A 21,431-nucleotide genomic window follows, 5' to 3' on the forward strand; every position below is an offset into this window, starting at 1 on the left:
CCAGGTTTTAGCTATTATGAATAAAGCTATGAACATTCTTCTACAGACCTTCTTATGGACACCGACTTCCATTTCTTTTTTTTTTAAGATTTTATTTATTCACGAGATATATATATATATATATATAGAGAGAGAGAGAGAGAGAGGCAGAAACACAGGCAGAGGGAGAAGCAGGCTCCATGCAGGGATCCCAATGTAGAACTGGATCCCAGCACTCCGGGATCACGCCCTGGGCCAAAGGCAGACGCTTAACGGCTGAGCCACCCAGGCGTCACCTGACTTCCATTTCTTGAGTCAATATCTCAGATTGGAATTGCTTAGTCATGGGGGTGGATATATGTTTACTTTCTAAAGAGACGACCATGCTCACTTCCTAAGTTTGCACCACCCTACCGGCCCTGGAAGGAGTGAGAGCTCCAGCTGCTCCACATCCCCACCAAGGCCTGGGTGACCATTGCAGCTGTTCTGGTGGTTGTGGAGTATATCAGGTTCTCATCTGTGGTTCATTTCCTGGATGACTAATAACGCTTTTCTAAATGCATATTGGCCATTTGTCCATCTCTGGTGGAACATCTGTTCAAACCTTTTATCTATTCTTTTATTGCATTTCTTTCATTTTCTTATCATCAAGTTGTGGGAGTTCCTTACATATCCTAGATGCCAGTCCTTTATCAGATATGTGTTTTGGGAATTGTGATAATTGCAAGTTACAATAAGAAACATATATATAGGGATGCCTGGGTGGCTCAGTGCTTAAGCGTCTGCTTTTGGCTCAGGGCAGGGATCCAGTCCCGCATCAGGCTCCCTGCAGGGAGCCTGCTTCTCCCTCTGCCTGTGTCTCTGCCTCTGTGTCTCTCATGAATAAATAGATAAAATCTTTGGGACGGCTGGGTGGCTCAGTGGTTTAGCACCTGCCTTCAGTCCAGGGCGTGATCCTCGAGTCCCAGGATCAAGTCCCACATCAGGCACCCTGCGTGGAGCCTGCTTCTCCCTCTGCCTGTGTCTCTGCCTCTCTCTCTCTGTGTCTCACATGAATAAATAAATAAAATCTTTAAAAATGAATGAATGAATGAATAAATAAATAAATAAAATCCTGTAAAGAAACACATATATTTGGCTTTCACCCCAGTTCCTGGCCCAGAGTTCCTAAAACTCTAATAATTTCCTAAGTGATGAGAAAGAGTCACATTAGGAAAAGGCTGGTTGCCACGGGCCTAGAGAATTGGAACTCTTCACCCCACTTCCAGCCAACCCCCCCCGCCTCTGGGGGTATAGATTGAGTTCAATCACCAGTGGAAAATGACTTAATCCATCATGCCTATGTAAAGAAGCCTCCATGGAAACCCAAGAGGATGGGTTCAGAGAGTACCCGGGCTGGTGAGCATGAGCAGGTGCAGGAGAGTGGCACTCCTGCCCCACACCACCCCCTCTGCCTCTCTTCCGTGAGGCTGCTCCTGAGTGCACCCGTGCATACAAGCTGCGATCTGTCGAGTGAAATGTTTCTGTGAACTCTGTGAGCCTCGCTAGCAAATTAATTCATGGAATCCAAGGAGGGGGTCACGGGAATCTGTGACTTATAACCGTCACTCAGAAGCACAGGTGAGGACACGGACTTGCAACTGGTGTCTGAAGGCTGGCGGCCAAGTCTTGTAGGACTGGGCCCCTACAACCTGTGGGGCCCAACAACACTGTCTCCAGATGAACAGTGTCAGGATTGAGCTGAATCATAGGGCCCCCAGCTGGTGTCAGAGAACTGCCTAGTGGGCAGGTGGGAGGAACCCCACGTCAGAATTAACATCGGAGCCATAGCTGGTGTCCATAGAGTGGAACCAGTACCAGAATCCCCATAATATTTTCTCCCACTCTGTGGCTTGACTGGGCCCAGTTTAAATGACATTGCATTTAATAACCACAATTTCCCCATAACCCTAGGGTTAAGTACTCTTTATAGAAGAGGAAACCGAGGCACAGGGCAGGGAAGTACCTTCCCCAAGGTCAAAGCTTCACAGCACAGCAGAATCAGTTCAAACCTGGGACATTGGGCCCCAAGATCCACAGCCCTAACTGCCACACAGATGCTTCCTGCTTACTCAGCAAACACAAAAACCACTTTACGTGGCTGAAGATCACTTCGTATCATTGCCTTCCAAGAGGACACAGGAAGCCCAGGACTCAGGCCAGTGAGGACACTGGCACTGAGTCAACAAGGCCAGCAGGTACGTGCATAATGTGGTGCTCCCAGGGGGCAGAGAGGGGCCCCCACCCACTGGAGGCACCCATGAAGCCAAAGGGCAAATGGCTCTGGGGCAGGGGGCAGCCAAGGAAGATCGGGGGGAGGGGGTGCTGGCCGATGGCTGGGCAGGCGACACCGAGAGACTCAGAGTCAGCGGGGTTCTGGACTGTAGCCACCGCCCAGGGTCTGTCCTCCTTCTGCAAATGCCAACAAGTCCATTCAGCACAGAATGGACCTCATTTGCCTGCTCCGAAGCACCTTTCTGCCACCGTGGCTGAGAGCATCCCAACTGCCAGAGAAGAAATCGGCTTTCCTGCTTGACGGGAGCCAACTGGGAGGATCACTTGCAGGTGAATCACCTCCTGCGTGTGCAAGGCTGGTACACTTACAAGTGAGGCTGCCGGCCGGAGGCGTGACCTCTGCAAGGAACCTGACGTCACTTCCTTCTGCACCCTGTCTGCTCATCTGCAAAATGGGAATAAACACCCAGCACCCACTTCCCCGCTTTGTGCGAGCACGAGGTAAGGGAGTGCACGTAGTGTGCAGCGCCGAGCCCGGGACGTCACGAGGGCCCCACATGGCTTAGCCATGAGTCCGGCTGCTGGAGACTCCATTCTGGCTTCTTCTCCTTTCAATATTTTCCTTCACTTCCTCTCTGATGATCTTCGATCACTCGCTATCAAGGATGGGTACGTTCTCACTTTGAAACACAGTATTAATTTTCAAAACAGGAAACAAAAGAGAGAGATGAAGACACTTCCAATTAAGCTTTGGGAAAGAGTTCCTTTAAATTCCACCTGTACCGGGGATCCCGGGGCGGCTCAGTGGGTCGGCACCTGCCTTTGGCCCAGGGTGTGATCCTGGAGACCCGAGATCGAGTTCCGCGTCGAGCTCCCTGCATGGAGCCTGCTTCTCCCTCTGCCTGTGTCTCTGCCTCTCTCCCTCTCTCTATGTCTATCATGAGTAAATAAATAAAATCTTAAAAAAAAATAAACAAATAAACTCCACCTGTACCAACGAGTTACGAACACCACCACCAGCACAGCGTTCCCCTCTCCCCAGCCTGCGGCGAGGATGCTCTATTCACACACAGTGCGGCACCTGCCGGGTTCTGGAGGACAGCCACCCCACGGTTCCCCTGAACCCCACAGCTGCTTCTGGGAGGGCTGGATGCAAGCAAGCTCTGAGTGCGCCCCACGAGTTAGGGAGCGTCTGCTCCCTCCTTAACTTTTTTTTTTAAGATTTTTATTTATTTATTCATCAGGGAGAGAGAGAGAGAGAGAGTCAGAGACACGGGCAGAGGGAGAACCAGGCTCCACGCAGGGAGCCCGACGAGGGACTTGACCCCGGGACTCCAGGACCACGCCCTGGGCCAAAGGCTGAGCCACCCAGGGATCCCTCCCTCCTTAACTTAGTAACTTACCATGGGAGCAAAGCCTAGATCCTTCAGAATTATCATTCTTCATATCAAAGTATGAACATGCATAACTTTTTTTAAACAGGCTACACTATTAAGATGGCCTTCCTTGGGGCAAACCAACATTCGTGACCCATTCTGTTGGCTAAGAAGGAAAGGTTCAAAGACCCAGACGAAGGACAGACATTTTCAAAATGCCTCAACTCAGATGAGCTCACTTTCCACTGCTAACATGAAAGCATAAAACTGCTTACAGTCTGCTAACCATTCTTTTTTTTTTTTTTTTTTTTGCCAACCGTTCTAATGCTTTAAGCTGGCGAGGAAGCATCAGAGCACTAAGGTGGACGAGTATCCCTCCTGATGCCGAACTGGCCTCCCTCCCCAGGGACGCAGCATCTGACTCAGACACACGCGAGGAACTTGCCGTTTCTCTGCAGTGTACACCTCAGCTGCATAATCATCGTGTTTCCCGGTCACACCGGGCCAGAAGTAGAAGGCCAGCATCCCTCAAATGCATATTTTTAAAGGATTTCTGTAACTTGGTTACCAACAGCCAGCTAGCCACTTTGTGGAACATAACGGGAAGGAAGAAGCCAGGGGCACCTGGGTGGCTCGGTCGATGATAGCGTCTGCCTTCGGCTCAGGTCACCATCCTGAAGTCCTGAGACGGAGCCCGGAGTTGGGCTCCCTGCTCAGTGAAGAGCCTGCTACGCCCTCTGCCCCTACACGCTGTTCATGCTTTCTCTCTCTCACTCTCACTCACCCTCTCTCTTTCTCAAATAAATAAAATCTTTAAAAAGGGGAGGGAGGAAAAGAAAGAAAGAAGAAAGAAGAAAGAAAGGAAAGAAAGGAAAGAAAGGAAAGGAAAGAAAAGAAAAGAAAGAAAGAAAGAAAGAAAGAAAGAAAGAAAGAGAAAGAAAGAAAGAAAGAGAAAGAGGGAGAGAAAGCAAAGCAAAGCAAAAAGCAAAGAAGCCAGAGCTGTGGAAATGACAGCGGACCAGCCTGAGAAGGGGCTTGTTTGGGGCTGACAGTCACTAAACACTCAGCCCTCCCATTCGCCCCGGCCTGACTGGTTAGTCCAGCAGGATCGTATTATCTCCCACCCTGAGCCCAGACACAGCCTCAGAATCCTTCTTAACACAGGCGCAGGCAGTCCTCACAAACTCAGCTGAGTCTGCTCCCAAGGGGAAGCCGCCCTGCCACCTCTGCTCTGCCACCAACCCTCCGGCTCCGGTGTCCGCGTCAATGCCCTCACTTGCCAAACTCGCCACTAACACACACTTACTTAGCACTCCCCCGACTGCTGACGAGGCTTCGCCTCCTTCAAGGCAGTTATGCTCACACCGCCTAAGGGCAAGTGCCACCAGGCTCTGCGTGAGCCCCATCGGGAAGGAGGCTCGGGGTGAGGCAGCAGACCGAGCGGCGGGGACGGGGACGCGAGCCGGGACCTGGCTCTGTCACCCGCCCACAGCCTCCCACGGAAACACACTGCCTTCCTGGGCGAGGGCGAGGGCCAACCAGCTGGGAAACCCACAGTGTTAGCACCCCTGCACTTCCCCACCTCAGGACGGAGAAAGAGAGGGCCCCTGGAGCCCCCGAGGAGTTCCTGCAGTCCCAATGCTCCAGGCAGGTAGAAAAAGAAAGGATTCCCCTAATGCAGGACTCCCAGGTGCCGTGAGCCCCACCACTCATCCCTTTCTTCTTTTTTTTGTTTTATACATATATATATACACATATATGTAAAAAATATATACATATATTTGTAAATATATACACATATTTAAATATATACATACATATTTTACATAGATTAAGTATACGTGTATATATTTACATGTGTAAAAATATTTATGTTTATATACATGTAAAATAAATATGTGTACATATATATTTCATTGGAGTTCGATTTGCCAACATATAGCAGAACACCCAGTGCTCATCCTGTCAAGTGCCCCCCTCAGCACCCATCACCCAGTCACCCCACCCCTGCCCACCTCCGCTTCCACTGCCCCTTGTTTGTTTCCCAGTTAGGAGTCTCTCACGCTTGTCTCCCTCTCTAATCTAATGACAGAAAGCGGTCTCTCCTTTGAGTACGTCACTAACAAGTATCTCAGTGATGCAAAAGCTGCCCAAAACTTCTCGAAGGGAGTGCGTCCCGCATTGCGCTCTCTTTACCGCAACAGCAATTAGTACCGACGAGCAGATTAACACGGCAGTGCCAACACGTGCTCGGAACGTGCCCTTAAACGCACTGATCTGCTGTTCGGCCTCGATGTCATACAGTAAACAGCAAACACGCTCACGGGGAAGCAAAGCAATCCCGCACCTGAAGCCTGAAAAGCGTACGGCTAATGCCAAGGGAAAACTGCTTCCTTCAGGCCCACCTTTTATGCGACGGCACCGCCCATCTGAACACAAGAAAATCCTTAGGTAAAGTTACCTGCCCTTTGCCAACCGCAGCAGCCGAAGATCGATGACTCGGAGCACTTAAAAACCGCTCACAGCAAGCACTTAGCCAGCTAGGCCCTAGAAAGATCCCTTCATTATTCTGACGACCGGACAGGGAGTGTGATGGTGAGCAAGTTCCAGATGTGTGATAAATATTAATTCCAAGGAGTTGAGACGGGAATTCAAAGCAGAGCTCGTCTAATGAGTGTGGGGCTGCCAGGGCGCCCTGACTCTGCTGGGCCCGTGCAGGGATGGCCGAGATGCTGGAACCACACGGGGCTTAGCCGTTCCTAAAGAGGCCTCAGGACAGAAAGGTAGGGAACAAGAAAGTCATTGCTCTGGGCCCGGGATCAGTTTCCCTTTCTTACAGAAGCAAAGATCCCAAGAGATCTGAGTGGGCCACCGAGACAAAAAGCCCAGTGTGGCACGCGCTGAGGTGCCTACGTGTGTTTCTCCTGTAAATGCCGCCCCCCCGCCCCCTCCCTACCCAGCAACAGTGGAACAAGGAGAAATGCTGGATTTGAAGATTGTGATCAGGATAATAATCAAAGGAAATTTCACAAAGCCACACCAAAAGCTCCCCTGAAAGTCGCTTCCTCTTGGCCAGAGAAAGGAAAAACAGAACAGTGGTTTCCAGTGATTTCCAACCCCACCTCCCCAGAGATGTTACAATCCAGGAGCCGAGCGGAGACACAGCTGACCTGACAGCGCATTTACTCCCCGACTACCAGCTGCTCCCACCGACAGAAGCACCTCAAAGAAGAGGCATTTGGATCTGGAGAAAGGGATGTGGAACTGCCTGTCTCCACCATGGCAGGTTCTGCAGAGAACCTCACAGGCCTGATGGATCCCAACAGGACCTCCACTGGCTTCTCTTATAAGAGACCGTTCTAGAACCCACACTGTATGTGGCCCTGGTCCTCACCTACTTATGTCCTTCCATGGTCTTACCAGCCACTCTTTCCCTTCTCGAGGTTAAGAGGCCAGCTGACCTCAAACATGACCTGCACTTAATGTTCTAAGCATCCTATAGAGCACCAAAGTGATCACGTGTGCGCCCGGAAATGCAAAGAATTCCAAGAGTCCTACTTCCCCGGCCAAAGAGACCAAACTCAGGACAGATCCTTTTCCTGTATGCTGCCACAAAGACACTATTCCAGTTTTATTTTTAAAAGGTAAATCGGAGGGCTGTTGAGATCTGCTATAAAACAGCATGTATGGGGCACTTGGGTGGCTCAGTGGTGGAGTGTCTACCTTCGGCTCAGGGTGTGATCCCGGGGTCCTGGGATGGAGTCCCGCATCGGGCTCCCTGCATGGAGCCTGCTTCTCCCTCTGCCTGTGTCTCTGCCTCTCTCTGTCTCTGTGTCTCTCAAGAATAAATAAATAAAATCTTAAAAAAACAAAACAAAAAAACCAGCACATAGAAGTCACTTCAAAGTTTGCAAAATGTCCTGAATGAACCAGCTGCAAACTACCACTTATCCCAGTGCGTCAGCCCTGCACGTCTGCCCGCACTCGTGGGAGCTGGGGCCTGGGCAGGGAAGGCAGGTGTCATCTAATCTGTTCTCATGCAGAATGTCTTCATTCTTAGAGGGGAGGGCCATTACTCCTGTAGCTGCTCCTGCCTCATGGTCCCCGGAATGCAGCTGGGAATCTAGCTTCTTCTGGACCCACTGACTGCCTAGGGGAAGCCAGCCTGCGCCTGCACCTGCACCTGGATGCCCGCCCGCCCACTGCACCCACAGAGGCCTCCAGACCTTCTCAAGTAACAACGGTCATGGCATGACCGGCAGGCCACACCACAGCCCAGCCACCGCGAACTGCCTGCACTTCCCCAAAAGGAACTCGCTGGGGTCTCCTCCAGGGCGCCCGGCGGGAAGCCCCGTACTGAACCCTCTCCTCTGGCAAATCCCCAGCTCTCCTTTATGTGCAACCAGGGGACCACTTCCTCCAGCCGGAACCCAGAACCATGTCCAGGTTGTGTGTCTCCCACAGGTCACGGTCGCCAGCTCCGAGGACAGGCCCGGGGCCACCGTGCCCACCAACAGCTCCCTGCTGGCCAGGTGAGCACAGGAAAAGACTCCTTTACCTGTGACCTTAGGCCTGAAGTCAGGGGCACCTCCTCCTTCTGCGTCCCGGGAGAGAGGAACAGCCTTCACCTCCCGCTTCTGGGGAGAACCCGGCTGCATCCCTCTGAGCTTTCAGGAAATTTGAAAATTCATTTCTTCTAGGTAGCAGCTCTCACACATCTCCCCACTCTGGCATTCTGCCCCCCGCCAGGACCCCGCTCCCCCAGAGGCTATGACTGGTCCCCAGGACCCAGCGTGTGATCCCGGATTCTCCCCTTTAAGAAACTGAACAGAGAGCCCCAGATGCTGAGCCCCAGGCCAGGGAGGTTCACAGTGGGGCTCTGGGCACTTCTGGACTCCTGGGGCTGAGGGCCTGGAGTAGCTTCGTCACCACTTCAGGCTACTTGAAGTTCTTGAGACACCCCAGGAAGCGTCCCCCTGGGCACTCTTATGGGACACCTGGGGCCAATAATTCACTGTTGTGTGTTGTGACAACACAAGCTGTGTTGGGGGATGCTCATAGCATTCCTGGCCCCGAACCCACCAGATGCCAGGAGCACCCTTACCTCCAGTCGTGACCACACAACATGTCCCCAGACACCGCCATGTCCCCTGGGGGCACAACCACCAGCCACTCATACACCTAACCAGGTGAGAACCACTGGTTTAAACCCATGAGGCGGCTACTGGGTAAGGCTGTGTTTTCTCAACTTGAAAATGAGGGGGAAATTCCACCCTGCATAGACCTTGCATGTAGGTAAAAATTCCTACCTCGCAGGGCTAAATTACAGAGCATCTCGGTCCAGGTATTATTACATTAGGGACTACTATTACAGAGCAGCGTTTACGTGGGCTGTGCTGGGGTCTACGCAGCATCAACACAGCTGATCGCTCCGCAAAAGCCGAGGGGATCACCGAGGTTAACAAAGGTGGTGTAGAGATCCTCTCCTGCAAGTTACTGAAAGAAAAGAAACGTAATACTCTCAACCTTCAAGCTCGCAGCCACCTCGTGATCCCTTGAGATTTCGATCCCCAGGGCAGGCTCCATCGCTATCTTGTCATTGATCGATGCTTCTGAGGCCGACACTTGGGAGATGCTCCAGGAGAGAAGCAGAGGACGAGCCACCGACTGGGACAAGGGACCCCACAGAAGGCTCATCTGAGAAAGGATCTGCATCTAAAGTACACAGATTTCTTAAAATCCAACACTAAGAAATCAAACAACTTGATTCAAGATGAGCCAAAGATCTGAACAGACACCTCACCAAAGGGGACGTACAGATGGCACATAAGCACATGAAAAGATGCTGCGTGTCATTAAGGGGGCAGGGAAGGGAACCTAAGACGGCTCTAACAAAGTACATTTACGAAAACACACGTACACACACGTACACACACACACACACAGAAGAGGAACTTCCTACATGCTTTCTTTGCTCAGAAAGAAGGGACAGAAAGAGCCTCCAGATTCGGCTCTGGTGGCTGGGGTCTGTGATGAGGGCAGGTCCTCAGAGCAGGACGGGGGTCGGGAGGGGGCCCTCCACGGGGCCCCTTCCATCCAGGGCCACCCTGGCTCCCCAGAGCCGGCTGCACACCTCTCGGGACTTCGCATGGCAGCTGCGGCCCCTGGGGTGGCCCCCGGCCCGCTGCACCTCTGAGGCTTCCATCTGTGGTCCTGAGGGGGGGGGACCTGAGGGACCCGGGGGACCTGGCGAGGGGACTCTGCCCTCCACGCCCGCTCTGCCCAGCTCCAGTGCAACCAAGCCAGCTTTTAATAAAGCTGCTCCTGAAAGTCTCTGGGCCTTGCACGGGGAGCTGTGGGGTTTTTCAAGCGTTCTTCCCACACTTTCCGATGTCCACAGTTACTCATAGTTCTGTTTCCTAAACCGGGCCACCATGTGACACAAAGTGGTTCCCTCCCAGAGAACATCAGCCTTAATCACGCCCTGAATTCATCCCCGGGGAACTTCCTGCATCGCTTCCTCCAACCCCCAGGGGCCACACATTTCCTAAAATGATCTCGCCTGAAGATGACAGGACTGTCACCCGGAGTTCCTCCATGCCTTGTCCCAACCATGAGCTCTGCCGATTCGGGGTTGGGGGGGGAGCGGAGTCCAGTGCCTGCAGGCTCCCAGAATCCCTAACCTCCCGGAATCTTCACACCCTCCCTTACAGGGGCCTCCCCACCACCCACACTCCTGAACTCACCGCCGACTTCTAACAAACCAGAAAATGAAACCCCTGCACCTGGCAGTGCCTAACCATCTCTGAGCACCCACCCTCTTCCTGAGGGTTCCATGGTAGGCAAATGAGTGCCTTCCCACTGGGGCCCAAAGTCTGGGCCAGCCCCGTCCCAGCTCACAAGCTGCAGGAACAGCACAGAGATCAGGAGAGCAAGCCGCCAAGGCCACAGGCCTGCTGGAGTACTGACAGCTCTCAATTATTCAGCATCTCATTATCCAGCCTCTGCATCTCTGCAACCCACTTCCCAGAAGACCAGTGGGAAGCCACTAAGCCCTTCCAAGCCCAGCTTTGTGCCCCCTTGATTCCTGCGTCTGAGCCCAAACGGGGTTTTCAGCCTTTTGTTTGTACGGGGGAACCTCCACGTGTACCAGGCACTCGAACTGTGAGAACCAAGGCAGGGGAGCCAGCTAACTCACACGCAAAATCACCAACAGCACTGCTGCTGTTTTCCTGTCCACGCTATTCACCACAGGATGCCCTGGACTGGGATTCTTGGTGCACCGACATCAGACCAGACTGGCCTTTGATTTACTAGACACACACTAGCTCCTAAAAGCAAAGGCAAGAAGCATTTCACTTTGGGACCAGTCTGTTACTTCAGGCGTGTGTTCTTCATATTCCATGGGCGTAAATGTCCCCCATAAAAAGCCCTAACAGTCCAGAACATTCCCCTTACTTGCTATCCTGTGGCAGATTTCTTTCCCTGGTCCCTTCTGATCTCAACCCAAGCATGACCTGCTCTGCGCGCTTCTCCATCGGCCTCACTTTCACGTGTTCTTTGAGCGCACGGTATCATAGTGCTTCCGGTCTGTTTAACCATCACAGCGGACTCCCCGTTCCTCGAAAGCAAGAGTCCTGGCTACCTTTTCTTCCGAGGCTGAACAAATTGTGAGAGGGAAGTATCATTTATGCCTGTAACCGTCCCAAGTCATGAAGAGGACCCGAAATGTCTTCTGGCAAAGGGCGACGTCACTACAGGTGAGGACACACATCACCAACGCAGCAGGGATGACACAGAAGCGTGACGTCATTTATCATCTCCGTTTAGGGGGTACGACTTGATAAGAGACAAATGCAAGCCAGTTTGGGCTCTTAAATCATAAGGCTCGATAGAGGAATGGCCAATTTGTTTGGGGATATTTGGAAGCCCCTAAAGGGTGATGAGGCCCTACTGGGAGAGGACTAAATAAAGTAATCTGGTAAAAGCATCCCTGATGGGAAATGCAACAGTGCAACCCCCCCCACACACACACACATAAAAACCCCTAAGGGGAATGCGTGGGGGTACGCATGACCCCAAGGGGTAAAAGTGTTACACACTTCCCTAGACATGCACAGGTCCCAGGGAGAAAGGAAGGGGGGTCCAGTGTCCCTGCGGGTATGCACACTTGGGGAGACACCAGGAGACCTTCTGGGGGATAATCAGTCTCCCGTCCTTCCTTTCCTGGGGATCTGAGATGGGCCTGAGGCCAGCCCCAGGGCCGTCTCCCCCTCCTGCCTGACCTCTGCGGCCTCTTTGGCTCCTCTTTCCTCCAGAGCTCAACTCACCCAGACCCACCGGGGATCTGCCCCAGGGGAGCAATCTCCGGCCAGAACAAAGGGAAAATTCAGGAACCTGGGCCTGCAGCGCGGCCGCACAGGCCTGCGGGAGTTAACAGCCCTGGCAACTCTACAAAAACTTTAAAATGTAAGCGGAGGCAGGTAGATTTTTAGAATTATTTTCCTAAGCACCAAAGGGGGAGGGGGCTCTGGGGCCCTTGGGGGCCGCACCCGCACAGCCCCGACCCCGCCTTGCGGCCCGCGCCCCGCGCTCGGGGACCAGTCGCGGCTGAGCTCGGCGCCTGCGGCCGGTGCTGCTCTGGAAGGGCGCTCGGTGATCGCGGGGCCCTGCTCGGCGGGACGGGCCCCCCCACTCGCAACCCAGGTCCGCCCTCCGCGCCCGCGCCCGCGCCCATCTGCAAGCCGCCGGGCAGGGGCGCGGGGCCGAGGATGTCCCCCGCCGGGCTTTACAGGTCCCGGGAGGAGGAAGAGCGAGGGTCAAGGGCGCTCCCCAAGGTCACGGCGGCGCGCCCCGCGGGCCGGGAGGTCCTGGGGGCCCGGGCGGGGGGGGAGGCCGGAGCCCCGGGCCGGGAGGTGGTGGGGGGCGGGGGCGCCGGGGAGCCGCCCGGAGAGGCCCGGGGAGGCGGCGGGCGGGGCGGGGCCGGCGGGGAGCGCGGGGCGGGCGGGGAGCGCTCACCCTCCTTGGCCCTCTTCTTCCTCGCCAGCGTGCCGCCGAGCTTGCCCAGGAACGACTCGTCCTTCTTCATCCTGCGGGGCCGCGGGGCGGGCGAGCGCGGGGGCGCGGAGGACATGAGCGGGGGCCGCGCGGGGACCCGGCGGGCGCAGCGCGAGTGGGAGCCGCCCTCGCCGCCCTCGCCGCCCTCGCCGCCCGCCCGGGGAGGGGCCCCGGCGCCGCCCCCGCCCCCGCCCCGCCCCGCCCCGCCCCGCCCCGCAGCGCCCGCCGCCCGAGGTCGGCGCTGCCCCTTCCATGCCGCGGCCGCGCTCCGGGAAGTGAAGGAGCTGGGCTCCCAGTGCCGCGGGGTCCCCCCCACCCCGGCTCCCTGCGCGGCCACCATCCGCTCCAGGAGTCGGTTCACCTGTTGAGCGTCTACCCAGAGCCAGGCCCGGGGCTGGGGGAGCCCCGTGGGGACGGTCCCCGCCCTTAGGAAGCCACCGTGGGCCGAGCAGAACACCTTACCGGCTCCTAGGGGAGCTCGAGAAGTTCCCCAAGAGGCGATGTGAAGGCCCAGGAAACGGGTCTGGCCTGGATTCAGGCAGAGGGAAGAGGGGGACCAGGGGACAGGGCGGAGGGAGAGGAGGGCAGGGCGGGCCTTGGAAGTGCTGGAAGCAGAGAAAGCATTTTCGAGTTAGGATGATGTGATCAGATTTGGCTCCACCAGGGGCCCCTGGGTGGCTCAGCGGTGGAGCCACCTGCCTTCAGCTCAGGGCGTGATCCCGCCCGCAGTCCTGGGATCGAGTCTTACATCCGAGTCTCCACAGGGAGCCTGCTTCTCCCTCTGCCTACGTCTCTGCCTCTCTCTTTCATACATGAATAAATAAAATCTAAAAAAAAAAAAAAACAAAAACGATTTGGCTCCACCAGGTTGACTGTGGCTGACAGCAGGACAGTAGATGGAAGAGTAAGGCAGGAGCCTGGACACCAGTTCCAGGACCAAGGTGACCTAGGAGGGAGGTGAACAGATTCCCAGAGACATAAGAGGAAGGAGCCCAGACTAGTGGTCAGGAGAGTTAAGGTAAGGTCCCCCCTGTTTTCTGGGGGACCAGGGCTAAGGGGTGGAATCAGGCTGAGACGGGGCTATCCCAGGGGCTCCCCTGGGAAGGGAGGAGACTCTGAGTCACAAGTGTGGCTCTAGGCTGTTTTTCCATCCACCTTTGTGGCTGCTCAGTGCCCACCACACAGCCTAACTCCTTCAGTGCCTTCAGCAATGGTCTGTGTCCTGCAGTGGGTGCCAAGCCCTATCCTCCCTCTGGGAGTGCACACACCACAGGGACAGTGATGTGCCCTCCCTGACAGCATATGACCTGCACTGACACAGGACTCACAGTCATGCACTTAGGGACCCAGGAAGCTGGGGGAGAGGAGGCTAGTCCAGGAAGGGCCATCTGACCTGGGACACAGATAAAGTCACCTCTGCCTCTGTTCAGTAAAGGCAGAGAAGACTCAGCAGGCAGAGGGGAGGGACATGGGGAGAGAATGCTAAGTAATGACAGACACCCCACCCCCACCGTGGTCAGGGTGCGAAGTGACAAGAAGGAAAGGCACATGGCCTGGTGTGGACTGAGCCTTTGGGGTGGAGGGAACAAGATCAGTGCCCTGTGCCTTTGGGGTGGAGGGAACAAGATCAGTGCCCTGTGCCTTTGGGGTGGAGGGAACAAGATCAGTGCCCTGTTCAAAGAACCCCAAGCCACCGAGCAGGTTTGAGCGGAGACCTGACCTGTCAGATTGATGCAAGGGGATGGATGGAAGCAAAAGCCAGGGTCAGAGAGCAATTAATTCAGCAACTCCTGAAATGGGGCAGCCCTGGTCTCCAAGGACCAAGGCAGTGGCAGAGAGAAGGGACAGACAAGAATGAGCTTGCAGGGCTGCAGATGCCAATGTTTGGAAAATAATTGGATGCCAGAGTCAGGGACAGTATAAAGCCAGAGGTCTCTGAGGCTTCGGAGGCCCGATTGGGGGTGCCTCTGACCAGGCTGGGGAAAACACAGAAAGTTGTGAACTCAGTTATTGACATCCCCATGGGGTCATGGCACAGTCAGGGCCATCTGGATGCTGGAGGGAGCTGTCCTCTAGGGCAGGGTCTCTGGCCCCTTTGAGAAGCCGATGCACAGAACGGGCGGTTTATGCTAGAGAAGCATATACATGGGGTGCCGCACAGCGCCTCGGGAGGACCACAGACACCACCACCCCCCCAGCCTCCCGCTGCCCTCAGCACAGCCACAGGCCCCAGGGGAGCAGAAAGGTAGCTGTAGGAAGGGCAACGGAGCATGGCTGTGCTTCTTGGGCCACGAGAACTGGCAGCAGAGGGTACAGTCCTGTGCCCCCCCCCAAGTAGATAACCAAGTGCTTGAATATTGCATCAGTGGGCCAGCTTCCCAGCAAATGCACAGAATTTACCATTTTCACTTGTTAACTGCTCATTTGAACACTGCAGAGACAGGTGGAATCCTACTTTGAAAAATGTCATTACAGGGCAGCCTGGGTGGCTCAGCGGTTTAGCACTGCCTTCAGCCCAGTGTGTGATCCTGGAGACCTGGGACCGAGTCCCATGTCGGGCTCCCTGCATAGAGCCTGCTTCTCCGTCTGCCTGTGTCTCTGCCCCCCACCCCCCACCTCTCTCTCTCTCTGTGTCTTTCATGAATAAATAAATAAAATCTTGAAAAAAAAAGAAAAATGTCATTACACTGTGAATGGATTTCTCTAGAAGACACCTGAGCCTGACACTGCCCACCTGCTTCAAGCAGGACTACTCACTACAACCAAGCAACTCCTAGCTGTAAGAGGAACTCTGCTGGGCTTTACATGATAGGGTTCCTGGAGTTCCGTGGAAATCATTCATATAGAAACATAATCATAGGGACGCCCGGGTGGCTCAGTGGCGGAGCGTCTGCCTTCAGCTCAGGACGTGATCCCAGGGTCCTGGGATCGAGCCCCACTTCGGGCTCCCCACAGCGAGCCTGCTTCTCCCTCTGCCTATGTCTCCACCTCTATGTCTGTCATGAATAAATAAATAAAATATTAAAAAAAGAAACAATCATATTTTAAATGCAGGTGTGGTATTTATTACCAAGAAATCCATGCGAAACACCAACTTCTCAGAAAGACCCTTTTCTGCAGAAAGACGAAGAGTGCATTCACACACACTATTTCCCTTGCGTATTTTGGGCTGGAGAATGGAATGATCTCTTATTAAATGCGGCTTTGAAGATTATTTTAAATTGGTGTGTTAGTTGCAATGGCTTATCTCGTGCGTGCCACAGATAGCAATCAAATACTAGGCTGTGGATTAATTTGTATTTTTTTCAGGGCTAGACGAAGGAGGAACAACAATACGACCCCCTGCTCCCCCCAAAAAAACCCAAAACTCTGCTCCTTTCTTGGCCTGGCTCCTGGGGATTTTATACGGCGTTCCCTCCGGGGTCGTCTAACCAAAACAACTTTCTAAATCACTTTACAGAGTGGCAACATCAATATTTCCTTGAAGGCTGGAAAGTGTTGGTTCTTAATTAAAAAGAGAATTTAACAAGAAGCAGAAATGTGGCTTTAGCTCCTGTCCTCATCAACTCCAACTTCCACTCCTTGGCATGTGACACACGTAGGTAGCCCACGCCACTGCTCTTCGTACGCTTTACATTTGGAGAATAATCATGAAAATCAGATTACATGCAGCTGCCCCTATAAAAGCAAACCATTTGATTTTGCGTTTGAAGTGTGGCTTCCAAAGAGGGGCCAGTTCCTTATAAGCTTAATGAAGGACAAGGAGCAAACATTTCATGGGTGTGCCCCGTAGCCCTGGCCGGGGACTGGGCCCCACGCTGCGCGCTCTGGGTCACCCCCGATTACAAGCCTTCCTGTCATTCTTGCTGTCCTTCCCGTAAGCGGACAGGCGCACTGGGCAAGGCACACAGGTGTAATTTGTCGTAACACTTCGGCTGAGGCAAGCCGAACAAAAAGCCTTAAAAATAACGAGGTGGGAGAATGGGTACACCCATTGGTGTATTCATATAATGAAATACTACTGAGCAAACAAAAAGAATGACGGAGTGCAGGGAATCTCAAAAACGTCACGTTGAGAGGCAAGGGCACACACTGGAGGTGTGCACATATTTGAGGTTCAATAGGGATCCCTGGGTGGCTCAGTGGTTTAGCGCCTGCCTTCAGCCCAGGGCGTGATCCTGGGGTCCCGGGATCAGGTCCCGCGTCGGGCTCCCTGCATGGAGCCTGCTTCTCCCTCTGCCTGTGTCTCTGCCTCTCTCTCTCTCTCTATGTCTATCATGAATAAATAAATAAGATTTTTTAAAAAAAAGAACAGGTGACCTCTTCGCTATGTGGAGGGAGGTTCCCGTGGCAGGAGAGGGTCTTGCCTGGATCCGGGCACCCGGCAGCGCCGGGCAATGCGAGTGTTCCATGTGTTGCCCTGTGGGGTAGTCACTCAGGTGTGTACATCTGTCCGCCGAGTATTTGCAAATTTCCCCGTATATCCATTCTACCTCCATAAAGTCTTGGGGAAAAGAAAGTAAACAAACAAACAAAAAAAAAAAAAAAAGAGAAAGTAAACAAACGTCACCTCCAGGCAGGATAACTTGAATTATTTTTACCTTGCCTGCTTTGGGGTTCTCTTCCTTATCAACAAACCTCTTAGGGCCCCGCGGCTCTGCGAGCACTTAAAGAGGGTTTTAAAGCTGGGCAGTTTCTCCAATCTCCCTGTCATGTGACTAAAAAGAAATGATGTCTTTCAAAAAACGAAAAACAGCCGTTAGCGCTTTGGGAGAAGAAAGGAAACTCATCCTAGGAGGAGGAGGAGGAGGAGGAGGAGGGTGTATGGAGCCTGTGAAATGTTTTCTTGCGTTGCTTATTTTCCAACCTCCCACCAGTGGCTGGAGAGTCAGAAGCGTGTCAAGAGGGGAGAGAAATAATTAATTCAGCGACAGAGAAAGTGTCCTATTTCCCCCCAGGTTATGTTTTGGGTGCGATCTCTCCACGCCCTGGGGCGACATGTTCAAACGGGCTGTGATCATCATGTCTAAAGTCGCCTTGCGGACGGTGCTGTTTCATTAGTTTGCTCGTGGAGCAATCTGGCAAGAGAGTGACGTGTGATTTTCACAGTAAACGCTAGGAGCGTGAAAGGATGACCACACTTGCCTGGAATTTAAACACTGGTGGTAGCGCTTTCTCCCGTCCCACACGTGAGCGAAACATGAATCACTGATGACCGTGATCAGCAGCCTCTTACTCAGTGATTTTGGAACCATCAGCAAACTTCGAGACCACGGAAGTTGGATTTCCATCTATTAGCAACTCCTCTGAGTTGTCAGTTTGCATAGTAGGCAAATTAAGCCACATCTGCACTTTGTTCCTGAAAACGTTTTATGAATGAGGAACGGGTGAGAGGTTGGCACCAAATTATTGATTCCTTCTGTGGAGGGGAATTGGTAAAGCTTTCTATAAAAGATTAGCCCTCAGACTTTCCCCCAAGCTTTTAGAGAGCAAGTTCTTTGAAAAATGCCAGTTCCTTTTAGATGGCTGGGAGAACAGAGGCCAGGTCTGTTAGACATTCACAACATAGTCTGAATTTCTTTCATTATTAATTTGCTATATATATCACCTGCCTGCACAATAAAAAGCTTTGCTGGGATCCCTGGGTGGCTCAGTGGTTTAGCGCCTGCCTTCAGCCCAGGGTGTGATCCTGGAGCCCCAAGATCGAGTCCCATATCAGGCTCCCTGCATGGAGCCTGTTTCTCCCTCTGCTTGTGTCTGTCTCTCTGTCTCTCCTGAATAAATAAATAAAATCTTAAAAATAAAATAAAAAGCTTAGCTTTCCTCCTCACACCTAACTGGGGAGCAGTGAGGGAACGAGAGCTGTGCTTTGGGTGGCCGGGAAGACGATGAAGGGTGGGGCATTTTGGGGCAGTGAGCAATGGTGTAGGGTAGGGGTCTGCGAGGGCCCAGTCAGGGGATATGTTCAACTCTGCAGGCCATACAGCCTGTCACAGCTCCTCAGGTTCGCTGCTGCAGCTGCAGACAATACATCAGCAGATGAGTGTGGCTGTGTTCCAATAAAACTTTATTTATGCACCCAGAAGTTTACATCTCACGTCATTTTAGCCTATCACGAAACAGTCTTCTTTTGATCTTTTTTTTTTTCAAAACATTTAAAATGTAAACCCATTCTTAGCTCACAGGCCATACAAAAAACAGGCATCGGGCCAGATTTGGGAGCAGACTGTGCCAAAACTGAATTTCGCTTTACTGCACGTCTTTGCCAGGAAGCCCTAGCACTGGTCATGATGATGGGACTGCTAAAAATCGGTGTTTAGAAGCTGACCAGGACTCAGATCCTGTTGTTCTGAACTCTGAGGAAGTACACAAAATCCTTCCTGGTGTCAGAAATGCATCATTGACACAGCACTTCTGAGAGTGGGTTGGTAACAATCCCACTTCTTATGTATCTCATTCTATAAAACAATCTGTACTATTATATAAGGTAGAAGTATATTGCAACATGGCTTGTCTTTTTGGAAAACAGGAACCACCTAAATGTGCATCCGTGATTACGTAAATCATAGCTGAGTCTAGCTGCACTCAACATTTTTTTTTTAAGGATTTTATTTATTTATTTGAGAGAGAGAGAACACGAGCCAGGGGAGGTGCAGAGGGAGAAGCAGGCTCCCCGGTGGAGCAGGGAGCCCGATGACAATGTGGGGCTCGATCCCAGGACCCTGGGATCATGACCTGAGCCCAAGGTAAATGCTTCACCAACTGAGCCACCCAGGCGCCCCCACACTCAACATTTTATGAACAGGGTGGAGCTGTGCTCCTGGTGTGTGCGCCGTCCGTGGTATGGCGTTAAGTGGAAAAGCATGATTCCAGGCCTTGCAACGCACTGCAGACGACACAAAGCCCTGCCTGGTGGAGCTTACATTCTAACGGCAAGGGAATTAAATCAGCAATTTGTAAACCCCACATATATCTGTGCGTACATTTTACACATATGTGTGTAGACACACGCGCATTTTACGTATATATAAACCTGCATGGAAGTCTCCAAATATTGTCAGCGGGCGGGGGGGTGGGGGGGGGGAGAACTGATGGGAACTTTGCCTTCTATCTGCCAGTACAAAAAAAAAAAAAAACAAATTGATGTTTATGTAGGGCAAAGAGAACTGATTTGAGGGCTAATTAGAATACGTCTTGATTGAGAAAGTGGGTACTCGGTGCATGAGCATCAGCTCAAAACAGTGCCATTTACCAGTGATTCGTTCCCGCTCTCAGCTCGTAGGGTCAAGTGTGTTCCTGGATTATCCACCTGCCACACCTACTGCGGTTCATTGCTGATCGTGATCAGAGGCTGAGCAGCTGTGAGCAAATTATGCTCTTGAATCAGGAGCGTGTTGAATCGTGGAGCTCCACTCCGTGTGGCAAATTATCTTGAGACTGTCAAAATTTCAAATTTAGGGAAATCGGTAAAACACAAGGCTTGAAAAGACTATTCAACCATTAGTGCTATTTAAATGTTTAGTATAAAGAACTGTTAAAATGGGGTGCCTGGGGGGGCGCCTAGGGGGCCCAGTAGGTTAGGCATGGGCCTTGGGCTCAGGTCATGATCCGGGTCCTGGGATCGGCCCCACACCGGGCTCCTCGCTCGGCCGGGAGTGTCTGCTTCTCCCTCTGCCTGCCCCTCCCCCTGCTCGTGCTCTATCTCTTTCTCTCTGACAATAAATAAATAACCTTAAAAAAATAAAAATAAATAAAATGGGGCTCCTGGGTGGTTCAGCGGGTTGAGCGTCCATCTTCAGCTCAGGTCATGATCTTGGGGTCCTGGGATCAAGCCCTGCATCGGGCTCCCTGCTCAGTGGGGAGTCTGCTTCTCCCTCTCCCTCTGCCCATTCCCCCTTTTCATGTGCTCCCATTCTCTCTCTGTCTCAAATAAATAAAATCTCAAAAAAAAAAGAACTATTAAAATATGGAACTTAATATTTTTCCCAGAAGCGCCCAATTGGCGGCAGAGCGGAGCCCCTTGCCCTCGGGGGTGGTGTCCCGGGCTGCCCCACGTTATAGGGTCTGTCTGATGCAAACATTTTTCGATGAGTGAAAGTTGTAGCTTTTGTGTCATCGAAAAGAACAGCGCAAAATGAGAGTCTTTGTTCTAGAAACATCGTGCACATAGTAGATACTCAGTGAATAGCTGAGGCATCCCAGAAGCCTGTCTCTGAAGGTGGAAACAACCCAACTGCCCATGGACAGATGAACGAACAGATACAGCGTGGCTGACCCAGGCGTGTATACGTGAGATTGACACATGCCACGACACGGATGAACCCCGGGGACATCATGCTCCATGAAAGGGGCCTGACACGAAAGGACGAAGCCTGTGTGATTCCACCCATGTGGGGTCCCTAGAGGAGTCGCATCACAGCGACGAAGAGAATGGTGGCCATCGGGGGCTGTGGGACAGGAACTGAGAGTTTCGTGGGGACCGAGTCTCGGGTTTGCAGGATGGAGAGTCCCGGGGACGGCTGGTGGTGACAGGTACACAGCACTTGGATGGACTTCATGCCGCTGAACTGAACACCTGGAAATGGTTGCAGTTGTAAGTTGTGTCTTATGTATATTTTATCACATTTTCTTTTTTTTTTTTTTTTTTTGGTAAATCCTGTGCCTAAGACCCAAAGGAAATCAAGTCGGAAACTGAAGGTAATTTGAGAAACTGTTAAGTAGGGCCTTGGGGTGTGGGGCGAGAAG

At 52.6% G+C, this 21,431-nt stretch overlaps 1 protein-coding gene across 2 annotated transcripts in view; it reads right to left on the reverse strand.

Moving 5' to 3' along the window:
• The window catches only part of PARVB (parvin beta), a 97,292-nt gene extending 84,472 nt beyond the window's left edge, over nucleotides 1–12,820 (reverse strand). The window contains exon 1 of one of the 2 annotated variants that reach the window (XM_072843600.1): nucleotides 12,648–12,820. In XM_072843600.1, the coding sequence (XP_072699701.1) occupies nucleotides 12,648–12,762 (115 nt within the window). In that variant the 5' untranslated portion in view covers nucleotides 12,763–12,820. Of the gene's footprint in view, nucleotides 1–6,090; nucleotides 6,568–12,647 lie in introns of those variants that run through there. The other variant, XM_072843603.1, reaches the window with a different exon arrangement.
• Between the last annotated feature and the right edge of the window lie 8,611 nt (nucleotides 12,821–21,431).

The sequence above is a fragment of the Canis lupus genome, chromosome 11 (assembly GCF_048164855.1).
Source record: "Canis lupus baileyi chromosome 11, mCanLup2.hap1, whole genome shotgun sequence".
Taxonomy (NCBI): domain Eukaryota; kingdom Metazoa; phylum Chordata; class Mammalia; order Carnivora; family Canidae; genus Canis; species Canis lupus.